Source organism: Saccopteryx leptura, chromosome 7, assembly GCF_036850995.1.
Source record: "Saccopteryx leptura isolate mSacLep1 chromosome 7, mSacLep1_pri_phased_curated, whole genome shotgun sequence".
Taxonomy (NCBI): Eukaryota; Metazoa; Chordata; class Mammalia; order Chiroptera; family Emballonuridae; genus Saccopteryx; species Saccopteryx leptura.
Window position 1 is genome coordinate 103,056,600 of NC_089509.1, and position 19,116 is coordinate 103,075,715.

General features: G+C 40.5%; 1 protein-coding gene across 5 annotated transcripts in view; it reads right to left on the reverse strand.

Moving 5' to 3' along the window:
- The window catches only part of USP37 (ubiquitin specific peptidase 37), a 92,432-nt gene that overhangs the window by 15,923 nt on the left and 57,393 nt on the right, over positions 1-19,116 (reverse strand). For 4 of the 5 annotated variants that reach the window (XM_066346308.1, XM_066346305.1, XM_066346309.1 and 1 more), the window contains 5 exons: positions 18,922-19,001; positions 13,870-14,034; positions 11,695-11,760; positions 8,877-9,018; positions 2,380-2,635 (listed from right to left, as the gene is read on the reverse strand). In XM_066346308.1, the coding sequence (XP_066202405.1) occupies positions 2,380-2,635; positions 8,877-9,018; positions 11,695-11,760; positions 13,870-14,034; positions 18,922-19,001 (709 nt within the window). The remainder of the gene's footprint in view (positions 1-2,379; positions 2,636-8,876; positions 9,019-11,694; positions 11,761-13,869; positions 14,035-18,921; positions 19,002-19,116) is intronic. The other variant, XM_066346307.1, reaches the window with a different exon arrangement.

A 19,116-nucleotide genomic window follows, 5' to 3' on the forward strand; every position in this document is an offset into this window, starting at 1 on the left:
ATTAAGGACAAATATCCATGAAGAAATGGAGAAGCTTCTGCTGGTGTGGGTGAAAGAGAAAGAGCTGGCAGGAGATACAGTGATGGAGACTGTAAAATGCGAAAAGGCACGTATTATTTACCGCAACTTGAAGAAGAAAGAACCATCAACCTCAAAAGAGGCAGCAGAAGATACATTTAAGGCAAGTCACGGCTGGTTTGAAAATTTCAAGAAGAGATCTGGCATCCACTGGGTGGTGAGGCATGGTGAAGCTGCAAGTGCTGACGTTCAGGCAGCTGAGGAGTACACTGCACGTTTTGCTGTGCTTATCGCAAAGGAAGGCTACATCCCCCAACAAGTGTTCAACTGTGATGAAACAGGATTGTTTTGGAAAAAAATGCCCTGGAGGACTTTCAAAACTGCAGAAGAGAAGAATCTGCCAGGTGATAAACCCATGAAGGACCATCTGATCCTTGCATTGTGTGCAAATGCTAGCAGTGACTGTAAAATAAAGCCACTGCTAGTGTATCAATCTGAAAATCCTCGAGCCTTTAAGACTCACAAGATTCTTAAAGAAAAACTGCAGGTTATGTGGCACACCAATGCTAGGGCATGGGTTATGCAGCAGTTTTTTATTGAATGGGTAAATCTCGTCTTTGGTCCTGCAGTGAAGAAATATCTTCAAGAAAATAAACTCCCGATGAAAGCATTACTAATCCTTGATAATGCTCCAGCCCACCCACCTGGTCTTGAAGATGACATTCTTGATGAGTTCAAATTAGTGCAAGTCCTCTACCTCCCACTCAACATGACTTCAATCTTGCAACCTACGGATCAGCAGGTCATTTCCAACTTTAAAAAGCTTTACACAAAGCACTTATTCTGCCGCTGCTTTGAGGTGACTGAGAATACAATTTTAACCCTTCAAGAGTTTTGGAAAGATCACTACAACATCGTGATATGTTTACACATTATTGACTTGGCATGGCAAGAGGTTACAAGAAGAACCTTGAACTCGGCATGGGAAAAGTTATGGCCTGATGTTGCAGACAGGGACTTCGAAGGATTCCAACCAGAGACCAAGACCGAGGTAGAAGCATTGGAGGAGATTGTGTCTCTTGAGAAGTCGATCGGTCTGGACGTAGATGAGGGCGAGGTAAACAAGCTCGTCGATGAATATGAGGAGGAACTCTTAACTGAGGAGTTGAAGGAGCTACAGATGATGCAACATACGGAGCTTCTGCAAGAGATTAGTAGTGAGGAGGAGGTAGAGTCGGAGGAAGTGATTTCTGCAAGTGAAATTAAAGATATGCTGGCAATGTGGGAGAAGCTTTCAAGTTTCACTGAAAAGAAACACCAGAGCCTGACCAGGCGGTGGTGAAATGGATAGAGCATCGGACTGGGATGCAGAGAGCCCAGGTTCGAGACCCCGAGGTCACCAGATTGAGTGCGGGCTCATCTGGTTCGAGCGAAAGCTCACCAGCTTGGACCCAAGGTTGCTGGCTCGAGCAAGTGGTTACTCGGTCTGCTGAAGGCCCAGGGTCGAGACACATATGAGAAAGCAATCAATGAACAACTAAGGTGTTGCAACGCGCAATGAAAAACTAATGATTGATGCTTCTCATCTCTCCGTTCCTGTCTGTCTGTCCCTGTCTATCCCTCTCTCTGACTCTCTGTCTCTGAAAAAAAAAATCTTAGAAAAAAAAAAAAAAGAAACATCAGAAAAAGTTTCAACTGGTCGTGCTTCAGCACTTTTTAATGACACTTGTTTGTCACATTTGCGTATCATTTTAAAAGGCAGGCAAAAGCAAACCTCTTTGGATAGATTTTTTATTCAAAAGTCCTGCCGAAAGTGCAGCCAAAAAGGCAAAAACAGGTGATGATTAAATAAAAAATATGTCATGTTAAGCTTAGGTTAAGTTTAAAGTTAAGTGCATTTTTTTACAATTAAGTTTTTGTGGTTTCATTTTAAGTAAAGAAAGTACAGTTCAGTGCCTGCATCCCTCCCTCCCTCCGTCCGCCTCTGCCATTCACCTCCGCTAGCCGCCCTCGTCTGTCTCCAAGGTAAGAATACAGTACTAAATAACACGTTTTTCTTTTATTTAATATATATTGTTATGCATTGGTAAAGTATACATGTGTGTTTCTTAGTTAAAAACATGTCTTTTTTCATAATTTAGGATGGTTTGGGGATGTTTCACAGGGCTGGAATGGATTAAATCTATTTCAGTTATTTTAAATGGGAGAAATTTGTTTGATATACGAATTGACTGACTATGAGCTTGGTTACAGAACGAATTAAACTCGTATCTCAAGGCACCACTGTATTTAGAAGCCATTTGTCACTATAGAGCTTTGGAACACAGCTGTGCCTTAACAGATTATCTTCATTAAACCTACCTGGCTCTGCAATTGTTTTGGGTTTCTCAATTTCCATAGGCTCTGGATTTTCAGGCATTTCTTGAATATCATCCTCGGCGAATCCGGTATCTGGGCTGCTGGTTGGTTTCTCATCATCTTCATGACTCGGAGATGGTGAAGCTTCTCTCTTACTTATCTCCAAAACAGCTGCTAGAAGTTCTTCTTCACTTATTCCATCAAATCCTGAGTTTTCCGTTTCAGATTTATCAGGCTGTATTCTGCATAACTTTGAATCCTGAAGAAGAGAGTTACTTTTAGAGGAAACTTTAATGCCTGCAAATATAGCAATCTTAGAGTTTAAAACGAGAAGTTTATTTCTAAAAAGTTTCTTTTATTTGATGCTTTTAGGTTGTTTATAATCAATAATATATAAACTCACTGACAAAATATCCTTTTAATAATAACTATGTAAGAATATATGTTTATTTTATTGGTTATAATAAGTATCACATTTCTTTGTAGAAATCTGAAAAAAAATTCAAAATCCATCAGACGTAGTACTGTATTTTTGGTGTATTTTCTTTCAGAGATATGTGACTTACACTGTAAATATTCTGTCACTATATTTAGTATTTCTTTTAAATGCTGGCAGGCCTTATTCTTTTTTAATAAAAGAGAATAACAAAAATACATTAACTATATTAATATTCAGAAGTTATCTTCTGAATAACTTTCAGAAGTTTGGGGAGAATTTCTGACTTTTCATGATTTCTCATTTAAGGTGATCTACCATAAACTACCTCTAGCTTTAAAATCAAACAGTTGCACGAGATGACACAAACCCCTAGAAAAGCTTGTATTTTCAAAGTATTTATATTCACTATCAAGATAGATGTAGTTATGCCTGCACACCCATTATTTAAACCTTTAGTTTATGTGGTTAGCCTGTTGATGTAAAATATTTACTGTGGTTCCACCATATTAATAATCAGTACCAAATAATACAAGTAATTATTTGAGGACCAATATGTAAAAGTACCTTTGAACATTTACAAGAGAAAGCAATTTATCTACAACAACTTTCATTTCTTAAAAAGTCTCAGTCCTGGAAACAACCTAAGTGTCCATCGATGGATGAATGGATAAAGAAGATATATATATATATATATATATATATATATATATATATATATATATATACACACATACATACACACATATATATGTATCTCCATAAAAGAAAAGAGAAAATCTTGACATTTTCACAACATAGATAGATTTGAGGGCATTAAATCAGTGGTCAGCAAGCGCGGCTCGCAAGCCACATGCGGCTCTTTGGCCAGCTTAGGAGTACCCTAATTAAGTTAATAACAAAGTACCTACCTATATAGTTTAAGTTTAAAAAATTTGGCTCTCAAAAGAAATTTTAATTGTTGTACTGTTGATATTTGCCTCTGTTAACTAATGAGTTTGCCGACCACTGTGCTAACTGAAATAAGACAAAGACTAGTATCACGTGATCTCACTTTTATGTGGAATATAAAAAAACAAACAAAAAACCCCAAGTGCCCACATACAGAGAACAGATTGGTAGTTGCCAGAGGAGGATGGTAGGGGTGTATGTGTGTAGGTGAAATGAGTAAAAACGGTCAAAAGGTACAAACTTCCAGTTATAAAAATATGTAAGCCCTGGGGTGTAATTTATGGCATGGTGACTACAGTTAATATTGTATTGCGTATTTCAGAGCTGCTAACAAAGTAAATCTTAAAGGTTTTCATCATAAAAAAAAATATTCTTTTGGTAACTGTACAGAGATGAATGATAACTAGACATTGTTGTAATTATTTCACAATATATACTAGTACCAAATCCTTATGTTGTACATGTGAAACTAACACAGTGTTATATGTCAATTATATACCTCAATTAAAAAGAGTCTCAATCAGCCTGACCAGATGGTGGCACAATAGATAGAGCATTGACCCAGGTTCAAAACTCTGAGGTCACTGGCGTGGGCATGGACTCATCCAGCTTGAGCGTGTGGTTGCCAGCTTGAATGTATAGCCATGATCCCATGGTCACTGGCTTGAGCCCAAGGTTGCTGGATAGAGCAAGGGGTCACTGCCTCATCTGAAGTCCCCTGGTCAATCCCCGTATGAGAAAGCAATCAATAAACAACTAATGTGCCGCAACTACAAGCTGATGCTTCTCATCTTTTCCCCTGTCTGTCCCTCTCTCTCTCTCGCTAAAAAAAACCAAGTCTCAATCCATCCTGAAACAGACTGGTTCTGTAGCTACAGAAGGCACACTCTAAAAACAGTGTTTGAGACGTCAGGTCAAGATGGTGGCACAGGTAAACGTGGTACTTGCATTCTCCCAAAACCACATCAAAATTACAACTAAACTACAGAACCGTCATTCAGAACCACCGGAAATTTGGCTGAATGAATGTCCTACAACTAGGGAATAAAAGAGGCCACATAGAGACTGGTAGGAACAGAGACAACAGGCTGCTTCCACACCCGCACAGGGTGGCTAAAAATTGGGAGGGATCTCTCAGCTGCAGAGGTACTCCTGAGGGGTGAGGGGTCCCAGCCTCAAGCCAGGCTCTCCCAGCCTAGGGTTCTAATGCCAGGAACGGAAGTCTCCATAACTTCTAGCTGTAAAAACTAGTGGGAGCCCAGGCAGTTCCTCTGAAAGGGCCTGTGTATGGACTTACTCGAACTTACTCCTTCTGAGATCTAGCACTGTGGCAGCAGCTTGAAAGGCACCAGAGATTTTGGGGAGGAACTGAATAGTATGGCATCAAGGGAAGAGCTGGGGGGCAGCTTTCTCTCAGACAGAAGTACTAGCAGAGGCCATTGTTCCTTTGATGAACCCCTGAGAGCTGGCAGGCAGGCACCATATCTGAGACTCCATCAACCTGGTTCACACAGTCTACCTCACCCTGGTCATTCCCTGAGGCCCTGCTACACCCAACTTTGCCAACTATTCAAGCTGTTTCCAGTGGCTTTTCTACACGATGGCAATCTTGGCTCATGCTTCAGATTTTCCTAAAACTTCTCAAACAAGCATCTTGCTAAGTGGCCCCAGGCCTAGCACTAATGGCAGCTGGCCTTGGTTCACAGTTTGGCCTTGTCTGGGCACCCCCAAGCCTAGCACAAGTAGCAGACATCTGCAGGTTGCTTTGAAAATCATTGGGTGGCCCCAGACAGAGCCAGTGCACCCAGTGGACAGCTTCAGACTACGCTGAAGCATCACCACCCAACTACCTCCACAAGCAACATGCTTAAGGGGTGGAGTCAGCGAGTACCGGAGCCCTGCTGAAGTAGGTTTGCTCTGTGGGGTGGGCCCTTGCATAGCTGATCCTCCACAGTGGTCAGTGACAACAGCCAGCCCTGGAGGGTAAACCTACTGACGTTCCAACAGCAATGAAGGCTCAACTACAACAGAAGGGTGCACACAGCCCACACAGGGGACGCACCCCAATTGCTCAGTGTAGGTGATCAGGGAAGATGGGCCACTGGACCCTACAGGACACTTAATACATAAGGTCACTCTACAAAGCCCAGGGGATAGCAGAAACAAACACAGGAGGCAGCCAAAATGAGGAGACAAAAAAACATGACCCAAATGAAAGAACAGAAAGAAACTCCAGAAAAATGAAACAAACTGGAGAGAAGCAATCTACCAGATGCAGAGTTCAAAACACTGGTTATAAGGATGCTCAGTGAATTCAGGGGACAAGTAGATGAACTAAGTAAGAACTTCAATAAAGAGATAAGAAACATAAAAATGGAGACAGAAAAAAAAGAACCAGTGAGAAATGAATACATTAACTGAAACAAAGACTATAGTACAGGGAATCAATAGTAGAGTAGATGAAGCCAAGAATCAAATAAGAGATTTGTAATATAAGGAGGCAGCAGAAAACACCCCATCAGAACAGGGGGGAAAAAAAAGAATCTTCCCCAAATTAAAATAGTGTAAGGAGTCTTTGGGACAACATCAAGCACACCAACAGTCACATCATGGGGGTGCCAGGAGGAGAAGAGAGCAAGAAATTGTAAACCTACTTGAAAAAATAACAAAAAAAACCTTTCCTAACTGGTGAAGGAAATAGATATAAAAGTCCAGGAAGTGCAGAGTCCTAAACAAGATGAACCCAAAGAGGCCCAGAGCAAGACACATCATAATTAAAATGCAAAAGGTTAAAGACAAAGAGAGAATCTTGGAAGCAACAAGGGTAAAGCACTTAGTTACCGACAAGGGAGCTCCCATAAGACTATCAGCTGATTTATCAACAGAAACTTTGCAGGCCAGAAGGGACTGGCAAAAAATATTCAAAGTGATGAAAAGCAAGGACCTATAATCAAAATTATTCTCCCCAGGCCCTGGCTGGGTAGCTCAGTTGATAAGAGCATTGTCCCAGGGTTTGATCTCTGGTCAGGGCACATACAAGAATGAACCAATGAATGCATAAAATAAGTGGAACAATAAATCAATGTTTCTCTCTCTCCTCTTTTCCCTCTCTCTCTAAAATCAAATTAAAAACTTTATATTGCCTAACCTGTGGTGGCGCAGTGGGATAAAGTGTTGACCTGGAACACTGAGGTTGCCGGTTCAAAACCTTAGGCTTGCCTGGTCAAGGCACATATGGGAGTTGATGCTTCCTGCTCCTCCCCCTTCTCTCTCTCTAAAAATCAATAAAAATAAAAAAATAAAAAAAAAGCCTGACCAGGCGGTGGCACAGTGGATAGAGCGTCGGACTGGGATGCCGAGGACCCAGGTTCGAGACCCCGAGGTTGCCACCTTGAGCGCGGCTCATCTGGTTAAACAAAGCTCACCAGCTTAGACCCAAGGTCGCTGGCTCGAGCAAGGGGGTCACTTGGTCTGCTGAAGGCCCGCGGTCAAGGCACATATGAGAAAGCAATCAATGAACAACTAAGGTGTTGCAATGAAAAACTAATGATTGATGCTTCTCATCTCTCCGTTCCTATCTGTTCCTGTCTATCCTTCTCTTATCTGTCTGTCCCTCTTTCTGACTCTCTGTCTCTGTAAAAAAAAACAAAAAACAAACTTTATATTAATAAGACAAGATTACCAAGCAAAGCTAGCATTTAGAATCAAAGGACAGATAAAGAGCTTCCCAGACAAGAAAAAGCTGCCTGGCCTGTGGTGGTCCAGTGGATAGAGGGTTGACCTGGAATGCTGAGGTTGCCAGTTTGAAACTCTGGGCTTGCCCAGTCAAGGCACATACAACAAGCAATCAATGAACAACTAAGGGGAAGCAACTATGAGTTGATACTTCTCACTCATCCCTGCCCCTCCTCTCTCTGTAAGATCAATAACAAAAAATCTTAAAAAAGAAAAACTAAAGGACACCATCACCGACAAACCAGTATTATATGAAATGTTAAAGGGTCTTCTTGCCTGACCTGTGGTGGCGCAGTGGATAAAGCGTCAACCTGGAATGCTGAGGTTGCCGGTTCAAAACCCTGGGCTTGCCCGGTCAAGGCACATATGGGAGTTGAAGCTTCCTGCTCCTCCCCCCTTCTCTCTCTCTCTCTCTCTCTCTCTCTCTCTCTCTCCCCTCTAAAATGAATAAATAAACCATTCTTTTAAAGGGTTTTCTAAGAACAAGAAGGAAAAAATAAGAAGAAAGTAAGATAACAAATATGAACAATAAAATAACAATAAACATGTCTCTATCAACATTGAATCTAAAACACAAAATAAATAATCAAGCAGAACAGAAACAGACTCAGAGGACATTTTGATGGTCCCCAGATGGTAGGGGAGTTGAGGAGATGGGTGAAAAAGGTGAAGGGATTAAGAAGGGCAAATTAGCCTAACTGGTAGAGGCCCAGTAGACAGAATGTCAACCTGGGATGCTGAGGACCCTGGTTCAAAACTCTGAGGTCACTGGCTTGAGTGCGGGACAATCAACATGGTCCCAAGGTCAGTGGCTTGAGCCCAAAGGTTGCTGGCTTGAAGCCCAAGGTTGTTGGCTTGAGCAAGGAGTTACTGGCTTAGTTTGAGCTCCCTGGTCAAGGTATGTCAATAAACAACTAACGTGAAAAAACTACAAGTTGATACTTCTCATCACTCTCTCTCTCCCTTCCTGTCTTTCTCTTCAATCAATTAAAAAAATTAGTGCAAATTGGCTGTTACAGGATAGTCAAAGGAACATAAAGTATAGCACAGGAAATACAGTCAATAATATAGTAATAACTATGTACGGTGTCAGATGGGTATGAGATTTATCAGGATAATCACCTTAGTAAATTATGTAATGTCTAATAACTGCAGTTAATATAACTGAAACTAATATAATAATGTATTTCAACTATAACTGAAAATTTAAAAATGATAAAAAAAAAAACACCCCAGAAAATTGGTGTTTGAACAGATCCATTACGTTTATGATCTATTCTGTGTATTAAGTTTGCTGACGCTGGTTATAAAAAGCATTTGTTTGAACAGTCAGAGCTATACAAATCTTTGTAAGATACTCTGATGAGAAATTCCTTACCTTTTCCAGGTCTTCCTGCTGTTGCTCACAGCCTGACATTTCACAAACTCTCTGGCTATGGGCCACAGAGCGTTTTAGCTCATCCTCACTGTCTGAATCAAGGCACAAAACCAATGAACTCCTGGATTTGAAGGGGAAATTCCTGTAATTCAAGGGGGAAAAAATCCTATATAAGTCTGATAAACATTGTCCTTGTTATTCTTTTGATACCTAAATACCAAAATAAAACAAAGATCTTTTTCTACATGGAAAATAACAGAAAAAAAGATATAAAAGGTATACTTAAGCATTACCTTTGCCCCCCTCCAAGAGTCATGCTTTGAAAATTAGTTCTTATGCTATTATATATCATCAGTAAATCAATCACTTTGTGCCTTTTTTCTTTTAATGATCAGGCCCCAAAGAAGTTTGTTATTGTCTGTATAAAGCAAGTACTCTATTGAATGCATGCAGACACAGCAATGAATAAATGTTTTTGACAATAGAGTATGAGAAATAATTTTTGATCTTTTAAATTATGATCTATGTACTTTAAAATTAACAGTAACATTCCACTTATCCACTTATATGCAGGCCAGACTTCTGGCAACCTGTACCTTCCAGAACACAGGGATTCAAAAGTAAAAAAAAAAAAGGCTTCTGAAAAAGGCAGCAGTTTCAAAGCCTATGCACTTGACTCTTTAGACAGGGACCCTTCTTTCCCAGGAAATGATGTTAAAATAATGTAGCAAGTTCATCAAGAAATGAGAGCTAAGAAATGAGAGAGAATAACCACAAATAGGGCAATAAGGAACTAGGAAGTCATTTAATGTAAACTGTCTTGTAGGATAATACGGTCTGAGGGCATTATCATGTTAAAAGAGCGCAGCAACCGATACTCATAATGTTGGTTCTAAGTCATTACAATATATTTAAGTTATCTTCAGTATATTTTAAGATCTTAAGGAATTCTGTAAGATCACAGTGTATATAACCACCTAAAATGGTTAAAAAATTTTAAGATTAATCTTAAAAAGGCAAGGTTCAGTTATATAAAAATTCATTTATACAGAATATCAATTATTCTTCAATGATACTAGATAAGTAAGGTGTTACTGTGTTGGCTTCCAAGTGAGCTGAAAATAAATTAAAGGAAAAAGTGGTAAAGGTCAAAGAGCACAAACTTCCTTTGATGGAGGTTAACATAAATTCATATGCTAGACTAAAAAAAGATGTAAAATGGAACTGGAAAAATGCAATTAATCTAAATGTAAAAACTATAAATAAACATATAGAATGATGGCACCAAGAAATAAGAGGCCACAATGGAAACCAGGAGAACTGCACAGCAATGTAGATCAAAGAAAAGAGGCAAGTGGTCAATGATTAGCCCAAACACAGTCTACAGCTGAGAGCAACCAGCATATCATTGCGCTCCAGCCTGAACAGCCTCCCATTATGTCTACAAAAGGTTTTTAGTATAACTTAGAAATAGCCAATTAGCCATCTTAATTTTTCTCATTTCTGATTTCATGCTCACCAAGCAAAACTCAACATATTAGTTTATCTATGTAAATACTTTGCTGAATGAGGGTGACACCTGGCTACCCAAATACCAGGGTCACATGTGAATACTGACACTGTAGAAAAACCAAAGGTATTCTGGTTCATGACTCAGCCTCTTTTAAGTTTGATCGGCATGACAGGTCTTCTAGGGCCTAATCATCCTTTATTGACCAACTCTCAAATTCTAATACTGATAGACCCTGGAGAACAGATGACCATGCCAAATATCATGATGCTCAATGAAATCATCTTTCTTGAAACTACAGTGATCTAGTACATAAAGAGTGCATTCCATTAATAGTTACTATATTCGCAGAAGGCAGCTTGCCTGTGGTAATGAAAAATATTCATCCTGTAAATGCATCACTTGCTCACTTTCTAAGCAGCCAAGTGGTATTGCTCATTTGTATCTTGAGAACGGGCAAGAGTATTCATATCGGTACCATTTCAGATTTCTAGTCATGTTAGTCATCTGGTTTTAATTGCACTGAAAAATAATTAACAGGAGGAAAAGAAAATAGCAATTCCCAAATGTCATTTTATGGTTATATAAGCCTCCCCCCAAGCCCTTAAACAAAGGCGTCTCTTCTCTAAAAGTACTTTGGGACATCAAATTTTTAGACAACTATTTTAAAGACCAATGACAAGCAAGTCATTTAGAATTGTCTCATTAGGAACTGTGGTTCTAGTTTATTCATAAAGGAGGTATATTAAAAAAAGTATTTGTTTCCCTTCTTGGACAAACTTTGGTCTTAAGCAATAAATAAATAAAATAAAACATCTGTAGAACAGTTCCATTCAATGTGTTTGTTCTTCTGTCTCCTTTTACAATAGCTCCAGTTCAGTGTCTAAGACAAGAAGTCCCAGACGGGCTAGCAACCAAGCACAAAGATATTTTGGGATCTTCATGCGTATCTTTGAGGAATGGTGCTTTATACCAACACAGGTTATTTCAGCCCTTCAATTCTTAAAATTCCTTGTCATCAATCAATTTCTAGAGATGCAGGATGAAAATATTATATATTAACAGATAATTTAAGAAGTTTTAAAACAAAATTTTGAGTGGCTCATATGAAATTGTTTCACTGTTAAAAAGTTGTTATACCCTAGATTATAATTTAAAGCAGATTCAGGAAAATTCCAAAGTGTAGTAATACAGAGCAATTATCATGCAAAAAGAGAAACAAGAAAAAGGAAGGGGATAATCTTGGAAATTAGGGTAAGCCAAATCCTTAAAAATACAAGTTTTGGGTATACAAGAAATACAACTCACTTTGAAGGTGTAGAAGGACTGGTGATGCAGGAATTCACCATTTGAGAGGCTTTCAATGGTCTAGAACTATCAGAAAATTAGAAAATATATAATGTATACAATTACATTATTAAAAATATATTTACCTTATAAAATGAATTATTCTGTACTACAGACCCTTACATATCCTCTTGAAAAGCAAACAATTATACAACTATTACTAACAATGGAGGCCAAAAGAGAAAACAAAATACCATCTTTGCCCTCTCCTTGATCCAAGGACCTAAATAAACAGCACTGGAAACGAAGTCAACTGTAAGGCATTTGAAAAGAACAACTTTGGGAAAAATTATCCTGTGTTAGTTCTTTACTTTGAAACAATAAAGTAATAATAGCTCTCATTTTTTGAGGACTTACAAGATGTCAGACATTGTAGTAAGAATGCATGTATTTCACATCATTTAATACTCACAACCACCCTATTATTTTTTCTCTCCAGACAGGTCAAGGAATTTGTCCAAAGTCAGAAAGCTATTAAATCGCAGAGTCAGATAGCCTAGTTTCAGGCCTGTGACCATTCATTAAGAGCCCTCAGCCATTGTTTGATACAGTGCTGCTGCCAGAAAGAGTAATAACTCTACCAGCAAAGGGTGTTGCATCAAAGAAAAAAACCCAAAACAAAACAAAACAAAAACCCAACACATTTCAACAAAGCCTTAAGTCAAAATCTAGAAACACCAAGTCTCTGGGAACATGTCTTTATTAGTAGGTAGATCTGTTTAGGCCTTTAGTATAAACTCATATGGTGTAGTATATATTTCAATTAACACAAGGAGAAATACATTTTTATAAAACTATACCAATTCACGTTAGTTCATTTACTTTTTGAAATGTCTTATTATTCTATTTTAGTCAAAAATTCTGGCCCTGGCCGGTTGGCTCAGCGGTAGAGCGTCGGCCTGGCGTGCGGGGGACCCAGGTTCGATTCCCGGCCAGGGCACATAGAAGAAGCGCTATGTGCTTCTCCACCCCCCCCCCCTTCCTCTCTGTCTCTCTCTTCCCCTCCCGCAGCCAAGGCTCCATTGGAGCAAAGATGGCCCGGGCGCTGGGGATGGCTCCTTGGCCTCTGCCCCAGGCGCTGGAGTGGCTCTGGTCGTAGCAGAGCGACGCCCCGGAGGGGCAGAGCATCGCCCCCTGGTGGGCAGAGCGTTGCCCTTGGTGGGCGTGCCGGGTGGATCCCGGTCGGGCGCATATGGGAGTCTGTCTGACTGTCTCTCCCTGTTTCCAGCTTTAGAAAAATACAAAAAAATAAATAAATAAATTCTGACTTTTCCAGCTGCTAACCATATGAATTTAAGAAAATTACTTAATCTCTTTGGACTGCCTCTGTAAAATTAAGAATTTAGGCAAAATCTCTAAAATCCTTTTACCTATAAAGTGCTATATGCTTTCTGACGCTATCAAACTACAGTTCAAGTATAAAAAAGGACTACAGTGTATGGCTCCAAAGTAATGCAAGTGTGTAGAACAAAGAGCAATATTCAGAGAAGTCCTAAGGTTTTTCTATCCCACACAACAAAGCAAACTCAAAATTAAAGGTTACTTCTTCTTGCCTCATGTAAAAATTTCCAGGAGCCACTGAAGTTCTTTACTCCCACTGGTAACAATACACTTATGAAGACAATCTATTTTTGGGACCCCAGCATAACATTTAGTATACTGTTTCTAAAATTTGTATATCCCAAAGTGTTAGTAAAGGCATTTGTTAAAAATATTGATCCCCAAGTCCTATCTTAGATCTAATGAAATAAAACCTCTAGGGAGAGAATGCGGGAATCACTATTTTAGTGCTCAGGTAATTCTAAAAGGATGCAAATTGAGTCTATATTCCCAACATGTATCAAAGTGATCTAAAAGTGTAACAGCATTACCTGAAAAGGAGCTTATTATGAAAGACAACTAATGTACTTAGCAGAATTCTGTTTAAGTATTTTATTACTTCAATTTATTACTACAATTATTCTAATGAGACAGCAATTAAACACAAAATCCCCAAATAAAACAAAATTAAAATATCCTTCTTGGTCTGATTTTACCTGGGAATTGTGTTATTTTGCCCAGTTATTCTTTTGATCAGTTATTAAAGCCTTTCTACTTTAAGAGCAAAGCAAATGAAATGCTCTCTAAAGAACTTACATTGTCATATGTGCGCTCCAACCGAGGGTGAAGGGTGGTTTTGTATTTTCAGTGCAATGAGATGACAAGGTCAGGTATCTTGGAATGATGACCTGCTGCCCAATTTTGTTGTTAAGTGAGAGAGTGATATTGAAGCTATATCGCTTCAAATGAAGAATGAGGATCCTAAAAACAGGAGATGATGACATTACTAGTTTGTACATAATAAACATAGCACAGATAAAAAGAGATCACAGCAACCAACCATGTTAGGTAGCTCTTGACCGAAAGAGCTAAACTAAAGACTTGGCCAATGAACATTTAATGATAACCTGCTCTGGGCAGGTAACGGGCAGATTAACGTAAAATACTAATACTTCTAACATTCGTAGAAAAACAAAACACACCAAAAACAAACAAACAAACAACCCCCACATCAGACAAGAACACTAAATTTTTAAATGTTAATTGATAACGGGTTAAATTCTTAAATTATTTACTTAAATGTTATACAATTTTTTTAAACTTTTCTCTTTTTTTAGATTTTTTTTTTTTTGGTATTTTTCTGAAGCTGGAAACGGGGAGAGACAGACAGACTCCTGCATGTGCCCGAGCAGGATCCACCCGGCATGCCCACCAGGGGCGATGCTCTGCCCCTCCTGGGCATCGCTCTGTTGCGATCAGAGCCACTCTAGCGCCTGCGGCAGAGGCCAAGGAGCCATCCCCAGCGCCCAGGCCATCTCTGCTCCAATGGAGCCTCGGCTGCAGGAGGGGAAGAGAGAGATAGAGAGGAAGGAGAGGGGGAGGGGTGGAGAAGCAGATGGGCGCTTCTCCTGTGTGCCCTGGCCGGGAATCGAACCCGGGACTTCTGCACGCCAGGCCGACGCTCTACCACTGAGCCAACTGGCCAGGGCCTTTTTTTAGATTTTATTTACTGACTCTTGGAAGGGAGGAGGGAGGGAGGGAGGGAGGGGGGGGAGAGAGAGAGAAAAGGGGGAGAAGCAGGAAGCATCTACTTGTAGTAGTTGCTTCCTATATGTGCCTTGACCAGGCAAGCCCAGGGATTCAAACTGGTGTCTTCAGCATTCCAGGTCAATGCTTTATCCACTGTGCCACCACAGGTCAGGCAAATGTTATATAGTTTTAGAAAATAGGTGTTATATAATTTTGGGGGGATCTGAAGTGAGAAGTGGAGAGGCAGAGAGACAGACTCCCGCATGCACTCAACCGGGATCCACCCGGCATTCCCACAAGGGGGCGATGCTCTGCCCATCTGGGGCATTGCTCAATTGCAACCTGAGCCATTCTAGTGCCTGAGGCAGAGGCCATGGAGCCATCCTCAGTGCCTGGGCCAACTTTGCTCCAATGGAGCCTTGGCTGTGGAAGACGAAGAGAGAGACAGAGAGAAAGGAGAGGGGGAAGGGTGGAGAAGCAGATGGGCGCTTCTCTTGTGTGCCGACTGGGAATCGAATCCGGGACATCCACACACTGGGACATTGCTCTACTGCTGAGCCAACTGGCCAGGGCCTATAATTTTAATTGAAGTGTTAAAACAGCCCTATGTTGAATACTGATTTTTTTCAAGATGATTTCTGATAAGAAATATTCTTATTTCAGTAGCACTTTCTCTGAAGAAAGCTAAGACAGAAACAGAAAAATTTTATCCACTTAGAAGCTCTAAAAAAATTTCAGGTGGCCCTAGCTGAGAGGGTCAGTGGATAGAGCATCATCCCAGAGCACTGAGGTCACAGGTTTGATCTCCACTCACGGCATGTATGCAAATTATGGATGGAAAAAGAACTAGTCTCCAGGGGCGAAGCAATCAATGACTATACAACTAAATGAAACACTAAGTGAAACAAGTTAAGGCTTCTCTGTTCCCTCCCATCCTCCCTCTCTCAATCCATGGGAAAAAAAAATTTCACAGCACATCTGATTTGTGTGTCTGAAAAGGCTTTGAGCTCTATAAGAACACTTCTTTTAGTCATTATTGTGGCAACTTTTTCACCTCTGATACAGAACACAATCTTTGCCTGATGGACTAGATATACTTTACAGTACACGAGAACACTTTAACAACTGAATTTTAGAACTCTTATGTGAATAGACTTCAATTCTAGGCAAAAATAATGTCTGACTTACAGAAAATTCTTTTCTTGCCATATATATATGTACACATACCATGAGAGAAGCCACAAACTCAAAAATTTATAGATTGAAGTCATCAACTGTATTTTTCTTAAAAAAGCTACATTTTATAACCTTAACCTCACAACTTCAGAAAGCACAAATACAACTGATGTGAAGACACTAAAACTAATATCAGATGTCAAATATTTTGACTAAATTTTCAAATAATCATACCAAAATAAGTATGAAAGACAGATGTCCCAGATAAAAATCACTGATTTATAAAGATGAAGTGGACTAGAAATGAACAGATTTGATAAAAATGCGAGACCCTTCAAGAATAATAGAGCCTGACCAGGTGGTGGCACAGTGGATAGAGTGAAGACCTGTGATCCTGAGGACCCAGGTTCAAACCCCAAGGTCACCAGCTTGAGCACGGGTTGCCAGCTTGAGCATGGGATTACAGACATGATCCTATGGTCTATGGCTTGAACCCCAAGTCGCTGGCTTGAGCAAGGGATTGCTGGCTTGAGCAAGGGGTCAATCAGTCTGCTGTAGCCCCCGGTCAAGGTACACATGAGAAAGCAATCGATGAATTAAGGTGCTGCAACTGCAAGTTGATGTTTTTCGTCTCTCTCCCTTCCTGTCTCTATTGCTTAAAAAAAAAAAAAAAGAATAGTAGATTGGCTTTATAGTGAAATGAACAAAAATAAAGTCCAATATTAGGATTCATAATACAATGCCTTTTATTTCGTGTAAGTTTGGAATAAATTAACCTTCATCACAGGGGAAGGGGAACCCAAGGAGAAAAATTCTCCTCAGTATCTTTTTTTCACTTGCAAGACCAAATAGCTAGAAAACTGGAAAGGGAACAGACATTCAGCTTGCCAGGTCAAGCAAGTATTTTTACTCGTACAACAGTTTTCTTCATTAATAACAGCTGGCAATAATCCTTTGCCACCCTAATATTTGTTCCCCCACACTCCTGCCTTAAGACATTCACAAGTAGCAGAAAAAAGTCTCTTAAATAAGAAATACAGACTGTGGTCAATATAATAAGTGTTATGATTTAGAAAGTCACTTTTTAAAAATAATTCATTTTCTAGAAAGGAGCAGATTATGGATGGTAAAAGAACTAGTCTCCAGGGGCTAGGTTCCAGAAACTCCACATTAAGTCTTTGAAAATTTGAAGCTAATAAAAGTAATGCACTCTGCAGGCAAAGTGCCATATAAATACTTAATGTTAATAATAACTTTGTTTGTGGTTCAGATCTATTCTTGGAAAGAACTAAAAGCTGTCCTATAATCACATAATTTTTCTAACTAGTTTGGTTCTGCATTTGTTTGTAGAAAATTACATTGCTAATTCAGAATTTTTTTTTTAGGTGAGAAAAGGGGAGCTAGTGAGGCAGACTCCGGCAGGCACCCTAATCGGGATCCATCTGGCAACCCCATCTGGGGCCAATGCTCTTAATACCAAGCTATTTTCAGCACCTGAGACTGACATGCTCGGACCAACCATGCTATCCTCAGTGCCCAGGGCCATGCTTGAACCAACTGAGCTACCAGCTATGGGAGATGAAAGGGGAGAGAGGGAGGAGAGACAGGGGGAAGAAGCAGATGGTTGCTTCTCCTGTGTGTCCTGACTGGGAATAGAACCTGGGACGTCCATATACTGGGCAGACACTATCCATTGAGCCACCAGCCGGGACCCAGAATTCCCTCCTCCCAAGGTGAGAAGCAAGGGGAGGGGGAAGGCAGACAGACAGACTCCCGCATATGCCCGACTGGGATCCACTTGGGCATGCCCACCAGGGGGCGATGCTTAACCCATCTGGGGTGTTGCTCCACTACAATTGGAGCTATTCTAGCACCTGAGGTGGAGACCATGGACCCATCCTCAGCGCCCAGGGCCAACTTTGCTCCAGTGGAGCCTTGGCTGCGGGAGGGTAAGAGTGAGAAACAGAGAGAAAGAAAAGGGGGAAGGGTGGAGAAGCAGATGGGTGCTTCTCCTGTGTGCCCTGACCAGGAATCGAACCCAGGACTTCCAAAAGCTGGGCCGACACTCTACCACTGAGCCAACGGGCCAGGGCCCAGAATTCTATTATAGAAAACTTACGCCCTGGCCGGTTGGCTCAGTGGTAGAGCGTTGGCCTGGCATGCAGGAGTCCTGGGTTCGATTCTCGGCCAGGGCACACAGGAGAAGTGCCCATCTGCTTCTCCACCTCTCCCCCCTCCTTCCTCTCTCTCTCTTCCCCTCCCGCAGCCAAGGCTCCATTGGAGCAAAGTTTGCCTGGGCGCTGAGGATGGCTCTGTGGCCTCTGCCTCAGGCGCTAGAATGGCTCTGATTGTGGCAGAGCGATGCCCCAAGATGGGCAGAGCATCGCCCCCTGGTGGGCATGCTGGGTGGATCTCGGTTGGGCACATGCGGGAGTCTGACTGCCTCCCCACTTCTAGCTTCGGAAAAATACAAAAAAGAAAAAAAAAAAAGAAAACTTACAAACTTATAAAATCCTCTGAATAAAAAAATGCACGAATTGCAGAAAATTACTCTTCCTATTTTATTTTCACATACACGTGTCTGTAGCAGATTTTTACTAAAAATCTGGGATAAGAGAGGGCGGGGCTACAGCGCAATTCAGAACAACAAATTATAACTGAATATTATACATTACTGAATTAAAAATCTAGCTATGCTCTATCACTATTTCAGTCTCACCAACCAGGTCCTTTTGTCACCGTTACTTGGGACTCTGAAGTTCTTTTAACAATCCAAATCCTCCTTCTTTCTTCTGCATTCTAGCTTTCCATCCTCTACCCTCTTCATAGCTCAGCTTTGCTGACCCTTTTTTTTTTTAACCAAGCCATTCTGGTAAACCTCACGAATTCTGTAATATTTTTTAGTACTTTAAAGGAGAAAAACTGAAGAGCAATTAATTTTACCTGGGCAGCCTGTTAAATTTGTGCCTGACAAGAGCACACTTCCCACTACACTTTTCACAGGAATACTCAAGTTCTTCTGCCTGTAAATAGACAAGAGGAAAAAATAAAGAAGGATGAAGCTGAATCAGCATTCCCCATTAGATGCTACTAATCTTCTCTAGTCCTACTACTTCAGTGGAATGACAGCTCCAATTA